The sequence below is a fragment of the Phocoena sinus genome, chromosome 7 (genome assembly GCF_008692025.1).
Source record: "Phocoena sinus isolate mPhoSin1 chromosome 7, mPhoSin1.pri, whole genome shotgun sequence".
Lineage (NCBI taxonomy): Eukaryota > Metazoa > Chordata > Mammalia > Artiodactyla > Phocoenidae > Phocoena > Phocoena sinus.
In genome coordinates this window covers 42,837,990-42,857,036 of record NC_045769.1, presented here as the reverse complement: position 1 = coordinate 42,857,036, position 19,047 = coordinate 42,837,990, and the positions used below count along the sequence as shown (strand labels likewise).

The following is a 19,047-nucleotide window of genomic DNA, read 5'->3' as shown; positions in this document are numbered from 1 at the left end:
TCATAAAGCCTACAACTCACCCAAACCTTAGATTTTCTGGACTAGACAGACCTATTTTCTGTTTGTGTGTGTGTGTGTTTTATTCTCTCCATGAGTAAACTCACATTAGAAGCCAGCCCTAATTACGGTAACCGCTTTTACAGTTCTAAGGCAAGCGAGTAAAGGAAATCAATATAAAGAAAACACCGTAGGGGAAGACTGAATGAACTCGTAGTTCAGTAAAATTCTGTGACTAACCAGCATCTTCTTCTTTAGAGCCCACATACAACCCCAAATGATATTCTTTTTACTTAGTAGAAAACAGTTGGAAACTTTCCAATTGCAACACAATCTTTTTTGTTCAATTGTCGACCAGTAGTAGTTTTAAAAAGAAATCATTTCTAAATCTTAAGACTCAGAGGTGTCTTATTTTTCCCTATCAAACTCGTAACCTAATACTGAAGTCAGCAGGACCTAATGCCTAATTTGCTTATATGTATGGTGAAATCTAGTGCCAAGGATCATCCTTGACTGTTGCCCCACTTCAAATATTCATGATTCTCTACAGTCCAAAAAGCATTAAAGGTGGGAATGATTCCAGCAACACACAGTCTTCCTAGTGACAAGGAGCCTTCTTAGATCAAAGGAGCAAGATGTTAAAAGACTTCAAACTAAACTGTCTTTGTAAGAGAGGCTCACAAAAGTAATGCCAAATCTCACACCCTGTTTCAGTTATGGAACATCAATGAAATAAAGGAAAAAATAGATGCCCATTCATTTTCTCTTCTGAACTCTTTTTACTGAACTACTTTGCTTTTCTCCTTTCTTACCATTGCAGTCAAACACTAGGATGTGATGCACTAAAACTGGAAAACATCATTAATGCTCTCAAAGACAAAATGAATGACTACCGAGGAATTAATAGCATTTAAGCCATTATGATTTCGCTAATGGGGCCTAAGTGGCATGTTGAGAGTAATACAAGGGCAAAGTTAAAATGGGCACAGGAGCTATAAAGCATACATATGAAGCAAATACACATAATGATTTCAGTTGTCCCTTTATGTCATTTGTCACCCAGCTGCATCTGCTCTTACACCTGGGCTCCCTTCCTTGATCTATCTTGATACCCTGGAAATGTTAGGCCTGCAGCCAATTTCATACCCAGTCATTTCTATGATCAGACCCAGCTATCAACTTGCTCTTTTCTTATATTAAATCAAGTATCAACCCCAGGGCTCTGAACTACTTCTGACTGACAGGACCAACAGAAAGTTCTAGGATAATTACTTCTTAGGACTAGTTCCCAGTGCAAAGAGTTACTACTGACCTACTTTGGACTTACTGAAATAATTTATCAGGTAAGATAATTAAGGGAATATAAAGCTGTTTCTAAAACCAAGCAAGTATCAGAAATATTTGTTGAAATCATAAGTTAGTATTCCCAGTACTATCAGATGGGGCTTTATTACTTTGCTATGAGTCAAATTTATTATGTTTGACTTAGAAGCCCTTCTTTTTCTTTATAAATTATACTTGGCAGGAGGTATCTGAGAGTCTCTTTGATGTATAAATATATTAGTTTTGACCTTTTTTCAGTCTAGATATAAAGAGAAACTGTCTTTTAAGCCCTTCTTTTCTTTGCCTTTTAACCCTTTCCCCATAAATAGGCATGCATATCCCTTTGCACTGGTGTTCCAATTATTTTCGAGGTCCATCCTAAATAAAGAGATGCCTTGATATGAGAGTGGATATATCTGTGGTGTGGACCACTCACCATGTGGACTTTTAACCCTCTTTTGAAAGCATGATCCTTTCCTACACATAGGTAAATATCTATAACTGAAGAATCTTTTGTAGCAATGGTCTTTCTTTCCTTTTGAGAAAATCTGACCAGTTTCTTATTTCTACAGCCTTGATGTTCTCCATAAGAAGAAGAAAAAGGCAAGAGAAAAACCTTGAAAGGAAATCATAGCACATAAGGGAGGAGCTTGTATAAGCTTATAAACCATCTGTTTTTCTCAAAATAAAGGCATTAAATTTTAATATCATGGTTTATCAATGTCATCCTCTATTATTTTTTCTCCTTTTCCTCTACTCTCCTTACCCTTCCCCCATTTATCGTTTTTTCTTTCCCATGTCCAATGTACCTTGCTTCTTGACTCAAAAACTCATCTAACTATGGAAACAAGATCAGCTGATTGTGTACTGGCTTTTTAATCCTAACAGAGGTTTACCTTCATCTAGAAAATACCTGAACATTTTTGAATAGCTAGATTTACCCCTTGTGGTAAAATGTAAAGTATTAATTTCTTAGGCTAGGCTTAAAGAAAAATCAGGAATTAATCTTTTACATTTGTTTCAATATTGCAGTTACAATAGTAACATTATTTCTCAGTACTCCTTATCCACATCTTGTTATTATTTCATAATGTATGGTTGAGGAACTTGTATGCATAAAATTGTAGTTTAGTTAATGTCAAGGGAAAAATATAAAACTAAACACTGGCTTATACTCTTTGTTCCCACATAGCATATGCAGTATTTTATGTTTGTGAGAGGACCTGGCCATGGTTTCATCCGGAACCAATAGCACATCCAGCTCCCCTGTCAGTTGACTAGTTCTAGAGTCAGATCCCTCCCCTATTGCTTCTTATCTTACTTTATAGCCTCTTTCATTCCATGACTATTTAATTTCATTTATTGCTTTATTCTTGTGTCCTTCAGCTGTTTCCAGTCTGCCCTTCATGGCCATAACTAAATACAGTATGTAAACATGCAAAGGTATTTATGTAAATGAAAATCAATATGCTTATCATTTCAGCACCATTCCTTCTTGCTTACATTGGACATTTTAAGTACATTTTATTTGAACGCTAACAACTTTTCATTCTTGCCTGGGAAGTATAATGATCTTCTTGGCTCCCTGCCCCCTGCATCCCTCTAATCTTCACAGCTATGGCCACTTAGCCTCATCTGGAGGCTCAGCCTTATTCTGCATTTTGGAACTAATCTTGTCTCTAGGCTGGGGGCATACAAGATGTCCTAGCCAAAAGCTAACGGATTTAGCAACCAGTCATCCTTGCTGCTGGCTTCATTCTGACCTTGTAATTTATTTCTGAGATCTAGGGGCTTGTCCCAGCCTTCTGTAGCCAAGGCTTGGCTTTGTACACCAGTTCTGGTAGGTGGGTATCTATCCAGTATCTGCCCCTGATTAGCTTTCCAATTCCTTGATGACTGAGGTTCTGCCTTATCCTTCTCCTTGCTCCCTTTGTAACCGAATTTCTTTTCCTAACTCCAGTACCCATGGCTGTTGAACCTTTCTGTTGCCACTTACCATGCCCAAGTCTCCTTATCCTGTATACCAGAGATCTGAACTTTTGCTAGAATACCAGGAGTGACACTGCTTGCCTGAACATTTTCCCATTGCCTGCTGCAAGCTTCTCTCTTGTCACCAGCTCTAACTCTGCAGGTCTTCAGTCACTGGATCTAAGCTGCCTGCAATCTGGCCATCTCATTTTTCCAGACATGACAGGAAAGAAATACTTTAATTGCATCTTTGGTTGAATTGTTATGCTAACATCCTCTAGTTACTTTCACCTCATATCTTCATCTTGGCCCTGCCACTTAAACATTTTAAAACTCAGTTTCCTCCTTGTAAAGTGATCATAATAGAATCTACTCTAGGGTATTTTGAAGATAACTGAGGAAAAAAAAAAAGAATGCATACAAATAGACTAAGCTCATAGTAAGAAATCAGTCATTTTTATCTGCTATTATTGTCTCATTTCTTAAATCTTTGCAGTTGTAAAGTGAAACCATGTCACTTAAAGGTGATCATTAAAGAGTGGGGAATGGAAAATTCTTAAGAAAAAATTAGGGACCCATGTGAATTTTTAAAAAGTAAAATAGCTGACAGCAAGAAAATTTACAGCATTAAAAATAAAGTTGAGCTACAGATGTAGTCATCAGCAAACATTAAAACAAGATATTTTAAGGATACATTTCTTATCAATGTGTCTTAATATGTAATGACTATGACTATACAGAGCCTTAAAGCATTTAGGGAGGAGAAAGATTCTCTGAGTCAGTCATTTATCTTAGAGCAGTATTTATACAACCATCTGGGGGAGTTTTAAACAAGTAAAGTTTTAAGCCCCACTTCTCTGAAATTCTGATTCATTAATTTTGACATGGAACTAAAGAATCGATGTGTTTTAAAAATTCCCAGCCAGGTTTGGGGACCATAAAGTTCATCAGCCATTAAGATGTCCAGAAGGTTCCTAAGAAAACATATGTCTGTTTACCTCAAGATGGTCAAACCAGTGCATACACTCCCTGACTTGACTCCTAGCTGACCATTGGTTAGAAATGTTTAACAGGTATGGAAATCCTACTGATATCTGCTTTTATTAATGGGTGGCTAGTTCACGTGGCTAGTCAATAGCAGTGTTTATTGTAAGTACCTAGTTAATTTACCCTAAGAATCTCAGTTTGCTCAGTTGGAATCCTCAATTTAATCTACATTCAAAAATATTCTAAAATGTTTTAAGTGCAGACTGTTTCATTCTTGCCAAAATTATCTTGCCTTAATTTTTTCTTTCTGTTTCTTAGATGAATTGCCCCCTCCACCCACAAAAGTCTGATGAAAATGATTGTGTTTTTCCTTCAACTTTACTGAGATATAACTGGCATATAACATTGCATAAGTTTAAGGTGTACAACGTGTTTGATACACTTATATATTGCAATGTGATCACCACCATAGTGTTAGCTAACACCTCCATCACCTCATATAACTACCACTATTTTGTGTGTGTGGTGAGAACATTTAAGATTTACTCCCTTACCCACTTTGATCAAAATGATTGTTAACTGCTCTAGGCAAACACAGTCTGCATATTGAAAAAAAAATGAAAGGACACCTGGTTGTTTTTCTGAAGTTAATGTGTGTAAAAGAAAAAGAGATAGAAAGAAAGAGAGTCTGCCTCTTTCCACTGTCATGCCATACAAAGACCTTTGGGTTGCTCACTTTAGGTATGAGATCAGGGTAGGACCAATACACGTGGCTGCCCTAGAAGACTAACATTTTGGGACCCATTCAAAATAATGAATATTATACATAATCTGTTCAGCATATCTTTACAGGAGAGGCTGAGTATTGCTTGGGTGAAGGGAGAAGTTGATCCTACGGGGTGGCTCAAAGATTATTCCTTGCCCTACCATCTCCCTAATTCAGCTATGAGAGTGCCTATGCATACCCTTTAAGTAAAATCTGTGCAGTTGCCCAGATCTACCATTTTAGGAGCAGATTAGCAACTATCCATTGTTTCTTGACCATGCTTTTTGAGAGATGTTCTGATACGTACAGTTTTTCTCTCCATCTCTTAACATGACGGTATTTGGGGGTCTCGGTGATATCTTATTGTACCTTATCAAGTAATGCCCTGGGCAGCTGCTTGGCTGACCCAACTTTTAGTTCAGCTTCAGAAAGTCCTTGCTGTTATTGTAGCCCTCATTTTTTACCCCCATGAGAACTGGATTAAAAAAAAAACCATAAAAAAAAAACTGCTGAAAATGTCTTCTTTTCGGAAATAATTGATAAAGTAAAAAGAAATGAATTATTGTCATTATTTTCTTTAAAAGAATAAAATAGCACATTACCAGACATCCTCAGCGTCTTCATCACATTCTGCACCAAACTGGCAAATATCACAGGTGGATGTCTCCTTTTGACTGGTTTCTCCTGAGCCTTCATGGACTATAGGACAGAAGAAAGGGAACAAAAAGAATTCAGGTAAGTGTACACAATACCAACAACTTCAAGACTATTCTATATGAAACCTGCTACTTTTCCAGTGGAGCTATTGGAGCTCCATTAGGATCGTCATATTCGGCTCCCTTCTTCCCTAAATTTGAAGAAAATTAACAATAATATGCTAGCCATTGGTATGTGGTGAATAATTCTTTTTACAAGAAAAATAAACGAGAATACTGGATTTATCAAAATTGTTTGGCTAATAGACCATATGAAAGTTACTTAATTAAAAGGGATTTAGATTGTTACTTGCCTAGAGGAAAAACCTAGTGTCTATAAAAAAATACTTGACATTTTCTCATTCTTAAATTATAGATATTTTTTCATTCAAAGGCTTTAATACATAATTTAAAAAATTTAGATGGGCAGCCTGGACTTTTTAGATACGTCTTTTCCCCGCCTCAAGATGCTAAGTACTTACACGGAAAAATATATTAATTATGTTTTCAGAAAACATCTTTTAATTGGTTTTTACAGTAATTTCTTGAATCTTACATAAATGGTGCACAGAGCTCATCATAGTGATTTCTTCTATGAGGGCTATGAACATATATTTCATTTAAAAAATATATACTGTCGCTGATGATGATTATTGATATTGGTCCTTTTTACACACATAAATTACAAGTGTAAAAATATACTATATACAACCTAATTATAAAATTAAGCTTTCAAATCAGGAAAGAATAGTGTTCAAATCAGGAAAGAATAGTGTAAGTCAAGAAAAAAATTTTAGTATTTGAGTTCAAGAAATAAAAATCTGAGCAACACTTTTGAGATGATGGATTACTGTTTACCCAATTAAAAAAATATGTAGTTGAAAGCAAAAATAGTTTTGCTTATAGATGAAAAATTGCAACAACCTAAGTACTGCATAGATAATCTTATTCCATGGACGTCTTATATACTAAAAACATGTGTTTAAATCAAGAGATCCTTAAAACGTGCACTCTGCAAAAGGTTATACATTTTCAGTAGAAAAAGAACAGAGGCAATTAAGTATGGCATTGGCTCCTAGCATTATGAAGCCTAATAAGATAATGTTTTTAACAAAACATCATTGATTAACATGCACCCTAAACCTAAGAAATTTAACCTTACTTATTTTATTTTAATATGATATTTTTCATAATTTGTTCTTTGTCTATTAACATGAGAGTTATTAATATTTACAAAAGCAAAGGTCTTTATTCCTTGATTTTCCAATTTACTGCTGTGCAAATGAGCGATCTGATTTACCAGAGAAAAAAAAAAGAACAAGAAGATATCTCTAAGAGAGTTCTCTATTTTATAGTTTTTCCAGGAAAGACAGATTTATTTTTTCCAAAGCAACATTTTTTCCCCTGTACTTGATTTGCCCTGCACTTTTTAAAAGTTATGAATTAAACAGATCAACTTCAATTGCAAAAGTATTGATGGTATAGTTTTAAAATTGGAAGTCTAAAAAAATGGTGTTCCTCCCCAGAAAGAAGAAGGAATTTTAGACTCTGCTAAAATAGACAGCACTTATTATCCACTCTATTATTTTAATACAGGCAAGACCATTAGAGTGGACTATGGGATAAGAAGGAAGCTGGGGACCTAACCTCAGGGGGTACTGAACAGCTGAGGTCCATCTCTTTATCACTTTCTTACTATTAATGCAACACAGAAGCTGTTAATGGGAGAGAGAGCCTTTTAGTGTTAGCAAGATTAGCAGCTTCTAGACTAAAGCTTCCCATCACTCAGGAAACATACTAACCCAACGGGAAGGTCCTTAATGAACAGTTATAGCCATTTATGGGCAGCCCTATCTTCTTTCGCAGCAGGGATCCTTGGTTAGGGATCTACTGGAAGTAATCCAGGGGATGAATTGTGCTACCTCAGCAAAACTAACAATAATAATTCTACTGGAAGTCACATTACATACATTTCTATAAAAGGGCAGTTATTGGTAGACTCGAGATGTTTGGAAATTCTCCCACATGGAGAAGTAAACCTAGAAGTAGCAGTAGCAAAACCTCTATCAATAAACGTTCTGGGAATAAAATGTGAAGCAATCACAGTGAAAAATAAAGTAAAATCTTTCCATATTTCCTGAAGCACAGATTTGCACCTTTGTAATAAACAAACAGCTCAGTACACTGCTTCATTTAACACTATAGACCAAGATTCTTAAATAGGAGTGGGCTCAGAAGCTCTGGTAGATTTGGTTTGTTCATTTATGTATTGTTTTTTAGATAAATGCCCTGAGGTATCCTAGGAGTTACTGAATTTGTAGGCTCGAGGCTTGGATATGTATACTTTAAAAAACACATCCCTAAGAATATCTGCCCTAAACAATACTGAAAAGACTTCCTCTGGCGCAAACGTCTTCCTCATGCAGTGAATGTCTAGCACAGGACTTCTGTCACTTTAAAGTACACAGGAAGCACCTGGAGGTTTTGTTAAAATGAAGATTCTGATTCAGTAAGTGTGAGGTGTAACTGATGCTGCTGGTCCACAGACCACATTTTGACTAGCAAGGTTAGCACTGCATTTTTCCCATCAAAATTCACAATTTATTAGTGGGTAGTGCAATGGAGTCAGTGGGTCACTATCAGCATTTTTGTAAACATTTTTGTGTACATGAAGCAGAATATACTGGAATAGAAAACACAGAGTGCATCTTATTTAGCAAGCATAGGTTTTATTTTATAACACTGTTTTAGTTATACATATGTACATCCATCCAGCACTGCAATGTAAATTTCATTTCTTACTAAAGGTCATAGTCACAAAAGCTTGAACACTATTGATTTAGCACATGCTAGATGCTCAGAAAGTATGTGTTGAACAGGAGTGTTCCTTTTTCCTGTTCTTTTTACAGTATCAGAAACAGGAAGGATCGGTGCTTATTTGCATTCATCCGCTGATTATGCAGGAATGAAATTCATTTATCCTAAAGTATTATTTTAACCATGCACTTGCATTTTAAGCCTTTTATTTTGAGTTGTAAAGTAAAAAAGAATTATTTCCCTCTATTCTAAAACAACAGGTTTCAGCGTGTGACTGAGGGAAATTTGAGGAGCAAGGGAGGCAGAGCTCCTGAAAGCATATTATACCTAATATGCTACCCTACAGTTAAAACTGATTGAATTAATTCCTTTAAGAAGATCCTGGATTGGAGCATTATAAGAGATGATCAAATTGACTCTCTCTCAAACTCTCCCTGCCCTCGTGGTTTCATCCGGAAAATTGTTACCAAAATTCCCTTATCGTGACCTTGTTCTGGCCCAAATCAGTGGGTGTGCCCACCCACTGGGCCCAGTTCTCTTCCTAACTCACTATAATGCCTCCTGGGCCTCTTATAATATTCCTAACCTATGTTATACTATTTCTGAAAACATGATGAAATAATATAATGTTCAAACACACAGTTATTCAATGTCATTTATTTGGTTCAAAATTTCACTAAAATTTACATTCAGTGAAATGCTCATATCTTTCAGTCAATTTTGAGGAACGCATGCCAAGACAAAGAACTCCATCATTCCAGAAAGTTTGCTTCTGCCTTTCTCAGCCGTTTCCCTACCACTACTATGTCTCTGTATATAGGCTGGTCAGTAATCCGATCTGTCACCACAGATGGATTATTTTAGAATATTACATCAATGGAATCATACAATATGTAATTATTGTGTTCAACTCCTTCCACTTAGCATCATAGTTTTTAAGATGAATTCAGGTAGTTGCCTGTGTCAGTAGTTTATTTCTTTTTATTGCTTGGTATTCAATTGAGTGAATATACCACAGCTTATTTTTCCATTATCTTGTTGAAGTACATCTTGTTGTTTCCAGTTACTGTCTGGAAACAATAACTGAATATTTATGAATAAAGCTGTTGTAAATAGTCTTGTAAAAGACTTTTTGGGCACACAAGTTATTTCTCTTCGACAAATACCTCACAGTGGGATTATGGTATTCAGATAGCCACACCAGCTTTCTTTTGCTTATTGTTTCTGTCTTTTTTACTTTCAACCTGCTTCTTAACTTATGACTAAAGTGTGTTTCTTGTAAACAATATATAGTGGAATGTCACTTTTTTATCTAGTCTGAATCTGTCTGCATTTAATCGGGGTATTTAGTCCATTTACTTTAATGTAATTATTGATATGTTTGCTTTTTAAGTCTCCCAACTTGGTGTTTGATTCATTTTTTTAAAAAATTCTTGAGTTACAGAAATTTTTAATATATTTTAGGTACAAATTTTTGTCAGATACATGTATTGGGATATATTTTCTCAGTCTATTTTCTTGAACGTGTTTTTTTTTTTTTTTTGTAGATGTGCAGAAATTTTTATTTTGATGAAATCAATTTTTTTCTTTTATGATTTGTCATTTCTAAGAAGTCTTCTACTTGAAGCTTATGAAGATATTCTTCTATGCTTTATTCTATTCCCCATTTTTATTAATTTTAAAATTTTACTTTAATTTAAGTTTATGGTCTATCTAAAATTGGATTTTGTGCATAATGTGAAGTAGAGGTTGGGCTGCTTTGTTTTTACCACGTGGACATGATTTCTCTCTCTTGACCTGTCAGTGTGGTGAGATATGTTGATTGATTTCCATATGTTAAGCCAACCTCACATTTTGGGGTTAAGTCAAACTTGATCACGGTATATAACCCTTTTTATATATAGCTGGATTTCTTTTGCTAGTATTTTGGTAAGTATTTTTGTGTCTATGGTTCACAAGATATGCTGGCTATAATTTTCTTGTATTGTTCTTATTTTGTTTTATTATTATGGTTAAAATGGCCTCATGATATGAGTTGGGAAGTGTTCCTACTTCCTCTATTTTATGAAAGAGTCTGTGGAGGATTGGTACTATTATTTCATTTCTTTATACAAGGCTATTTAAATTTTCTATTTTATTGCTTCCTACTCTTACTATTTCCTTTATGTTATATACTTAGAGTTTATTTTCTAGTTTCTTAAAATGGAGGAAGTGCTTGATTTTATACCTTTCTTATTTTCTAATATAGGTATTTAAATCTGTACATTTTCTCCTAAAGACTGCTTTAGCTGCATCCCACAAATATTAATATGTTGTGTTTTCATGTATTTTTGTGAAAATATATATTGTAATATCCTTCAAGGTTTCTTCTTTGACCCAAGGATTATTTAGTAGTGTATTTTTTTAACCTCCAAATATTTGAGGGTTTTCAAAAGTACACTATTTTTATTTATCTTTAATGTAAATATCCAAAATTCATTGGGAATCATTTTAAATATACAAAAGAGTTGTGTGGTCTTAAGGACACAGAGAAATGCAGGCTTCCAAGAGCCACTCAAGGTCTTAATATTAAAAGGAAAGTTATAAATATATAGCATAAGTTTCCATTAAATTCAAAGGACTTTAGAGTTAGGTAGGAAGACTTTTATATCTTTTTACTCCACCACCCCCCAAAGCAAAATTCAATCAAATGATCAACCTGGATGAGAGTTGAAATAAAAAGTAGATTGTGTGAGCTGCAAGAGTAAATTGTTTTGAAGTCCTGAAAAGTCTGAAGTATTGAAATGAGCTCAGCCTGATTGTCCAGGCTTTGAAACAAATCTCTCTGGAGTTTGACAGCTCTATGTCTCGTGTTCAAGATGTTATAAAAAACTGCATCCATGGTGATCTATCCATCATGGTTAAAGTAAATATTCTGTTTAATTTAAGTCCTTTGAAATTTATTAAAACTTGTGTTTTATGGGCCAGAATATGATCTATCTTCTTGACTATTCCATGTGCATCTTAGAAGTTGTAGCCTCTTGTGGGGAGTGATTTTCTGTAAATATTAATAGCTTAAGTTGATGGTCCAAATCACCCATAACTGTACTGATTTTTTGTTTAATTGTTCTATCTATTACTGAGAAAGGTGTGCTAAAATCTCTACTGGTGACAGTAAAACTGTTTCTAGTTCTCTTTTGTTTTGTTCTTTTGTTTCATCTTGTATTTGGGAGCTCTGATATTGGGTTTATAAACATTTAGTAGTCTTATGTCTTCTTTAATAAGTGACCCTTTAGCATTATGAAATGCACCCGTTTACTCTCTGGTCACACCATTCATCTTGAAGTCTACTTTGTTCTGATATTCAGATAACCACACCAGCTTTCTTTTGCTTATTGTTTCTATCTTTTTACTTTCAACCTGTTCATTAAGTTATGTTTAAAGAGTGTTCCTTGTAAACAATATATAGTTGGATTTTGCTTTTTTATCTAGTCTGAATATGTCTACATTTAATCAGGGTATTTAATCCATTTACTTTAATGTAATTATTGATATGTTTGTTTTTAAGTCTACCAACTTGGTGTCTAATTCATATTTAGCTAATCTTTTTGTTTTCCTCTGTTTCCTTTTCTGCCATTTTTTTAGGAAAATCAAATATTCTATGGTATTTATTTTATCTTATCTCTTCTAATAATTATTTTGTTATATTTTGGGGTTATTATTTTGATGGCTACTTTAAGCATTATAATATACAACTTCAAATTATCCTAATCTATTACTTCATGAACAATTTAAAAACTTTATTAAAATACTATATTTTTAATTACCATAGTCCACCCTTTGCATTCTTATTGTCATATATCATACTTCTACCTGTTCTATAAAACTCGTGTTCCTTTTGAAAATTAGTTTTACTTTAAACATACACCCTACTCTAATTTCAAAGGAAAAAAGCCAGAGATGTCAGTGCTAATGGAGACTCCTTCCTGTCATCATTAAATAATTATTTAGCTGCTGACCTGTATTTGCTCTAACTTTTCAAGACTTATGAATAGTCTCACATTCTCCATGGAAGACACTATTGGCATATGACACTTATAGCAGATTGAATTATTTTCCCAATAAAAGGATTATACGTTCCTCTCCATAGCCATATGACTTGAAGTTCCATGATATCACTGATAGGCTTATGACTTGTTTTTGCCATTGAAATGTCAGTGGAAGTGAGAAGATATATAAAAGCCAACATGTAGATTTCTACTTTCTTGCTTGTTCCCTTTGCATAAAAGAAGACACATCCAGAATAGGAGCTGTTTCTTCAACCAGTCCCAGAATGAGAAGATACATAGAGCAGGGCCATAGTTGACCACAGCCATGGGAGCAAGAATTATGTCACTTACTGATGCTGTAAGCCTTTGAGGTTTTGAGGTCGTTTGTAACTATAGCTTTACCTAGTGAAAGATGGTTAATAAGACATGAATTAATGTTATTAATGAATTCTAAGGAAATGTTTTCACATCATTTTCCACACTTCATATTTTGGTAGCATTACTATACAACCCTAGATCTGCTTTTAATTGTCTCCAGATCTCCCTTTGAATTTCTATTTCCTTTCTATATTAGCATATATTCTGCAATGGTTAAGCCATGTTTATTCTATTATATTTTCATTTTTTCCCAACATAGCACTATCTTTCCCAGTCTATTCACGGTTCCCATTTTATTCTCCATGTAGCTCTAGCACATCACTTTGACAGATACATAAGTTGTCCCATTTAAATTAGGCATAGTATACACATTAAACATAGTATATGTAGCAAAGGAAGCCATAAACAAAACAAAAAAGCAACCTACAGAATGAGAGAAAATATTTGCAAACAATATAACTGACAAGGGTTTAATTTCCAAAATATACAACAAATTATACAGTTCAATATCAAAAAACACACAACCCAATCAAAAAATGGGCAGAAGACCTACATAGACATTTCTCCAAAGAAGACATACAGATGGCCAACAGGCAAATGTCAAGATACTCAACATCGCTGATTATTAGAGAAATGCCAATAAAAACTACAATGAGGTTTCACTGCACACAGGTCAGAATGGTCATCATCAAAAAGTCTACAAATAAAAAATGCTGGAGAGGGTGTGGAGAAAATAGAAATAGACTCATAGACATAGAAAACAAACTAATGGTTATTAACGGGGGAGGTGGGGAGGGGTAAGCTAGAAATTTGGGACTAAGAGATACACACTACTATATATAAAGTAGATAAACAACAAGGACCTATTGTATAGCACAGGAAACTATTTTCAATGTCTTGTAATAACGTATACTCGAAAAGAATCTGAAATACAATATATATATAACAGAATCACTTTGCTGTACACCTGAAACATTGTAAATCATCTATACTTCAATTAAAAAACCCACAAAAAACACAGTATAAATATGCATAAATATAAGCCCAGGACCAGATGGCTTCATAGGCGAATTCTATCAATCGTTTAGAGAAGAGCTAACACCTATCCTTCTCAAACTCTTCCAAAATATAGCAGAGGGAGGAACACTCCCAAACTCATTCTACAAGGCTGCCATCACCATGATACCAAAACCAGACAAAGATGTCACAAAAAAAGAAAACTACAGGCCAATATCACTGATGAACATAGATGCAAAAATCCTCAACAAAATATTAGCAAGTAGAATCCAACAGCACACTGAAAGGATCATACACCATGATGAAGTGGGGTTTATCCCAGGAATGCAAGGATTCTTCAATACATGCAAATCAATCAATGTGATGCACCATCTTAACAAACTGAAGGAGAAAAACCACATGATCATCTCAATAGATGCAGAAAAAGCTTTTGACAAAATCCAACACCCATTTATGATAAAAACTCTCCAGAAAGTAGGCATAGAGGGAACTTACCTCAACATGATAAAGGCCATATGTGACAAACCCACAGCCAACATCATTCTCAATGGTGAAAAACTGAAACCATTTCCACTAAGATCAGGAACAAGATAAGGTTGCCCACTCTCACCACTATTATTCAACATAGTTTTGGAAGTTTTAGCCACAGCAATCAGAGATGAAAAAGAAATAAAAGGAATCCAAATCAGAAAAGAAGAACTAAAACTGTCACTGTTTGCAGATGACATGATACTATACATAGAGAATCCTAAAGATGCTACCAGAAAACTACTAGAGATAATCAATGAATTTGGTAAAGTAGCAGGATACAAAATTAATGCACAGAAATCCCTTGTATTCCTATACACTAATGATGAACAATATGAAAGAGAAATAAGGAAACACTCCCATTTACCATTGCAACAAAAAGAATAAAATACTTAGGAATAAACCTACCTAGGGAGACAAAAGACCTATATGCAGAAAACTGTAAGACACTGATGAAAGAAATTAAAGATGATACAAGCAGATGGAGAGATATACCATGTGCTTGCACTGGAAGAATCAACGTTGTGAAAATGACTCTACTACCCAAAGCAATCTACAGATTCAGTGCAATCCCTTTCAAACTACCAATGGCATTTTTCACAGAACTAGAACAAAAAATGTCACAATTTGTATGGAAACACAAAAGACCCCGAATAGCCAAAGCAATCTTGAGAAAGAAAAATGGAGTTTGAGGAATCAGGCTCCCTGATTTTGGGCTATACTACAAAGCTACAGTAATCAAGACAGTAGGGTACTGGCACAAAAACAGACATATAGATCAATGGAACAGGAGAGAAAGCCCAGAGATAAACCCATGCACATATGGTCACCTTATCTTTGATAAAGGAGGCAAGAATATAAAATGGAGGAAAGACAGCCTCTTCAATAAGTGGTGCTGGGAAAACCGGACAGCTACATGTAAAAGAATAAAATTAGAACACTCCCTAACACCACCCACAAAAATAAACTCAAAATGGATTAAAGACCTAAATGTAAGGCCAGACATTATAAAACCCTTAGAGGAAAACATAGAGTACTCTATGACATAAATCACAGCAAGATCCTTTTTGACCCTCCTCCTAGAGAAATGGCAATAAAAGCAAAAATAAACAAATGGGACCTAATGAAACTTAAAAGCTTTTGCACAGCAAAGGAAACCATAAACAAGACGAAAGGACAACCCTCAGAGTGGGAGAAAATATTTGCAAATGAAGCGACTGACAAAGGATTAATCTACAAAATATACAAGCAGGTTATGCAGCTCAATATCAAAAAAACAAACAACCCTGTCTAAAAATGGGCAGAAGACCTAAATAGACATTTCTCCAAAGAAGAAATACAGATTGCCAACAAACACATGAAAGGATGCTCAATATCACTAATCATTAGAGAAATGCATATCAAAACTACAATGAGGTATCACCTCACACAGGTCAGAATGGCCATCATCAAAATATCTACAAACTATAAATGCTGGAGAGGGTGTGGAGAAAAGGGACCTTCCTGCACTGTTGCTGGGAACGTAAATTTTTACAGCCACTATGGTGAACAGTATGGAGGTTCTGTAAGAAACTGAAAATAGAACTACCATATGACCCAGCAATCCCACTACTGGGCATATACCCTGAGAAAACCATAATTCAAAAAGAGTCATGTACCACAATGTTCATTGCAGCTGTATTTACAATAGCCAGGACATGGAAGCAACCTAAGTGTCCATTGACAGATGAATGGATAAAGAAGATGTGGCACATATATACAATGGAATATTACTCAGCCATAAAAAGAAATGAAATTATTTGTAGTGAGGCGGATGGGCCTAGAGTGTGCCATACAGCATGAAGTAAGTCAGAGAGAGAAAAACAAATACTGTATGCTAACACATAGATATGGAATCTAAAAAAAAAAAAAAAAAATGGTTCTGAAGAACCTAGGGGCAGGACAGGAATAAAGATGCAGATGTAGAGAATGGACTTGAGGACATGGGGAGGGGGAGAAGTAAGCTGGGAAGAAGTGAGAGAGTGGCATTGACATATATACATTACCAAATGTAAAATAGATAACTAGTGGGAAGCAGCCGCATAGCACAGGGAGATCAGCTTTGTGCTTTGTGACCACCTAGAGGGGTGGGATATGGAGGGTGGGAGGGAGACGCAAGAGGGAGGAGAAATGGAGATATACGTATATGTATAGCTGATTCACTTTGTTATACAGCAGAAACTAACACACCATTATAACGCAGTTTTACTCCAATAAAGATGTTAAAAAATATGCATAAATAGAAACCTCCCTGTGCACCAAGTCTGAAATAAAGTAGGTGGTCCCCAAAACAATCAGATTGCATCAACAGAAAGAATGAGATATCTAAGCTTAAATATGATTCATAGAGACTGGTTCTACACTCATTTAAATTATTGCAAAGTTTAAAAATAAATATACACAAATTTTATATAGACCTTAATCTGAAGTTTTCAAAATTTAGAATGCATTTTTTCTTTTTTGTATTTTAGAGTCAATATCAATCCAGTAGTCAGTGTTTTTTGTTTTTTAAATAGGTAAGATGACAAAGTAATCATGCCTTGGTAGGCATGTAATTTTTTCCACTTTATTTACATAGATAAAGGATTCAATATATCTGTTGTAACTAAAATTACTTTGATTATAAAATTATAAACAGCAATTTTTCTTTCTGAATAACTTACATACATTACTGTCTCATTATCACCAAAAAGCTGAACTTTTGAGTTTATCCTCTGATGAAGGAAAAATTCCACTTAAAGAATAGAAAGAAAATTTTAAATCAAAACGCTCCATCCCATTTTTTAATTTGTACAACTTGTCTATTTTGTCTTTTGTATGCCAGTTTTACCTCTCACATGCCTCTCCCACATGTAAGTTGAATTTAAATGATGGAAGCTGCTGACAGTTCCTAGAGCTCAATTCTAAGCTGTTGTTTTTGAGCTACAGTCATGTTCTCTTTTACATTTTCCAACATTTTCCTAGAAACCTCAATGACTTTAAAGAAAAATAAGAATAAGTACTTTCTTTTTATTCATATTAAAATGTGATGATATTTGTCATGTGAATAACAAGTACACTGTTACATCATATTATTGAAATGCTAAAACAAATAGCATTTTGATCTGCTATTTACAAAACTAACACAGATTAATTTTTTATGTGTATCAGTGCCATATGCAGTAAGATGTGTTCAGATTTTGGGAAAGAAATTCATTATCTTTGCTTCTTTTTGATTAAAAGAAGTACAAACCCACTGATAATTTTTAAGTGGTTTAAATGCCAAAAAACTAAAGGAAGGCTGAAATTACACTTACACAAAATGGTTTAAAACAACCAAGCGCATGACTGAGCAAATGTGATTCTATATTAAACACTCAAAAGAAGAGATCATTACAGAAAATTTAATTTTTCATAATTAAGCTAGTTTGCTAGAGCTTGACACAGATTCTTTAGAAATCACATATAATTTATCTTCTGCACAGCTTAAAAAAATTTAAGAGATTAATACAATGTTACTATGTTGAAGCAAAATTCTATTGTCATCATTTAAGTCTGACTGATTTCACTCAGTCCTATCTAAGTTAGAACTGAAGATACTGTTGATTAGAAAAAAGAAAAAAGACAATGAAGTAAAGAAAGAAGAAATGAGAGAAGGATGGAAGGAAGGAAAGAAGAAAGGACAAAAAAGCTTATTCAGCTTGATATCAGGCATGGCAGAATTCATCCGAGAACATTACCATGCCAAGACTTCATGAAACTCTTATTGTATCAATCATATGATAATTATATGCAAAAATATTTTTATTCTCAGTGTAATTAATTTATATCATTTTATGTAAATTCATAAAAATAATTAAATCTTTTCCATATTAAATGCGTAAAAGGTAAGAAATGTGTTTTTTATTGGTAAGTGTTGAAAACTGACTTGGGCTGAATGAGCTACTGTAAAGCATAGAGGGTACCAAATTCCAATTAGAGGATATTGAGAAAAGACTAAGAGTTAGTAAGTGGAAACAGTAAATGTACTTGATATTTTTGCACAGATTTGTGTTGAGGAAAACAGAGAATGAGGCATTAGTTGGAAAATGATGTACGGTCAAGAAAGGGGTTTTTTATGGAAGGACAGAGTCGAAGCATCATTGTCATGCTGAGAGAAATGGTGCATAAAAGAACAAATTTATGCAGAAGAGAAAGGGGATAATCACAGAAGCAATGTCCTTGAGAAGGGATGGGTTTACAAACAGGTGCAGTGGTTGGTCTTAGAGGTACAAATGTCTTCTGCTCGAGGAGGGGTGGCAGAGTATGTGGGTACAGATGTAGGAAGGAGGTGACACTGGAAAGAGGAGGATGAAATAGATCTCTTTTGGTTGCATTTATTGCCTGTATTGTATTTGTACTCAAAAGCATGGTTATCAGTTGAGAGCATGTGATAGGAAGAGAATGTGAAATATAAGGGAGTGAACGTAAATGAAGAAAGACCAAAGTCTTTCTAAGTCTTTTCAACACTAATTTGTTGCTTTCC

The 19,047-nt window shown here is 34.6% G+C and overlaps 1 protein-coding gene across 1 annotated transcript in view; it reads right to left on the bottom strand.

Moving 5' to 3' along the window:
* Positions 1–19,047, bottom strand: part of TMEFF2 (transmembrane protein with EGF like and two follistatin like domains 2) — a 248,047-nt gene that overhangs the window by 111,546 nt on the left and 117,454 nt on the right. Inside the window, exon 5 of the mRNA XM_032637383.1 lies at positions 5,644–5,740. Within this exon, the coding sequence (XP_032493274.1) occupies positions 5,644–5,740 (97 nt within the window). The remainder of the gene's footprint in view (positions 1–5,643; positions 5,741–19,047) is intronic.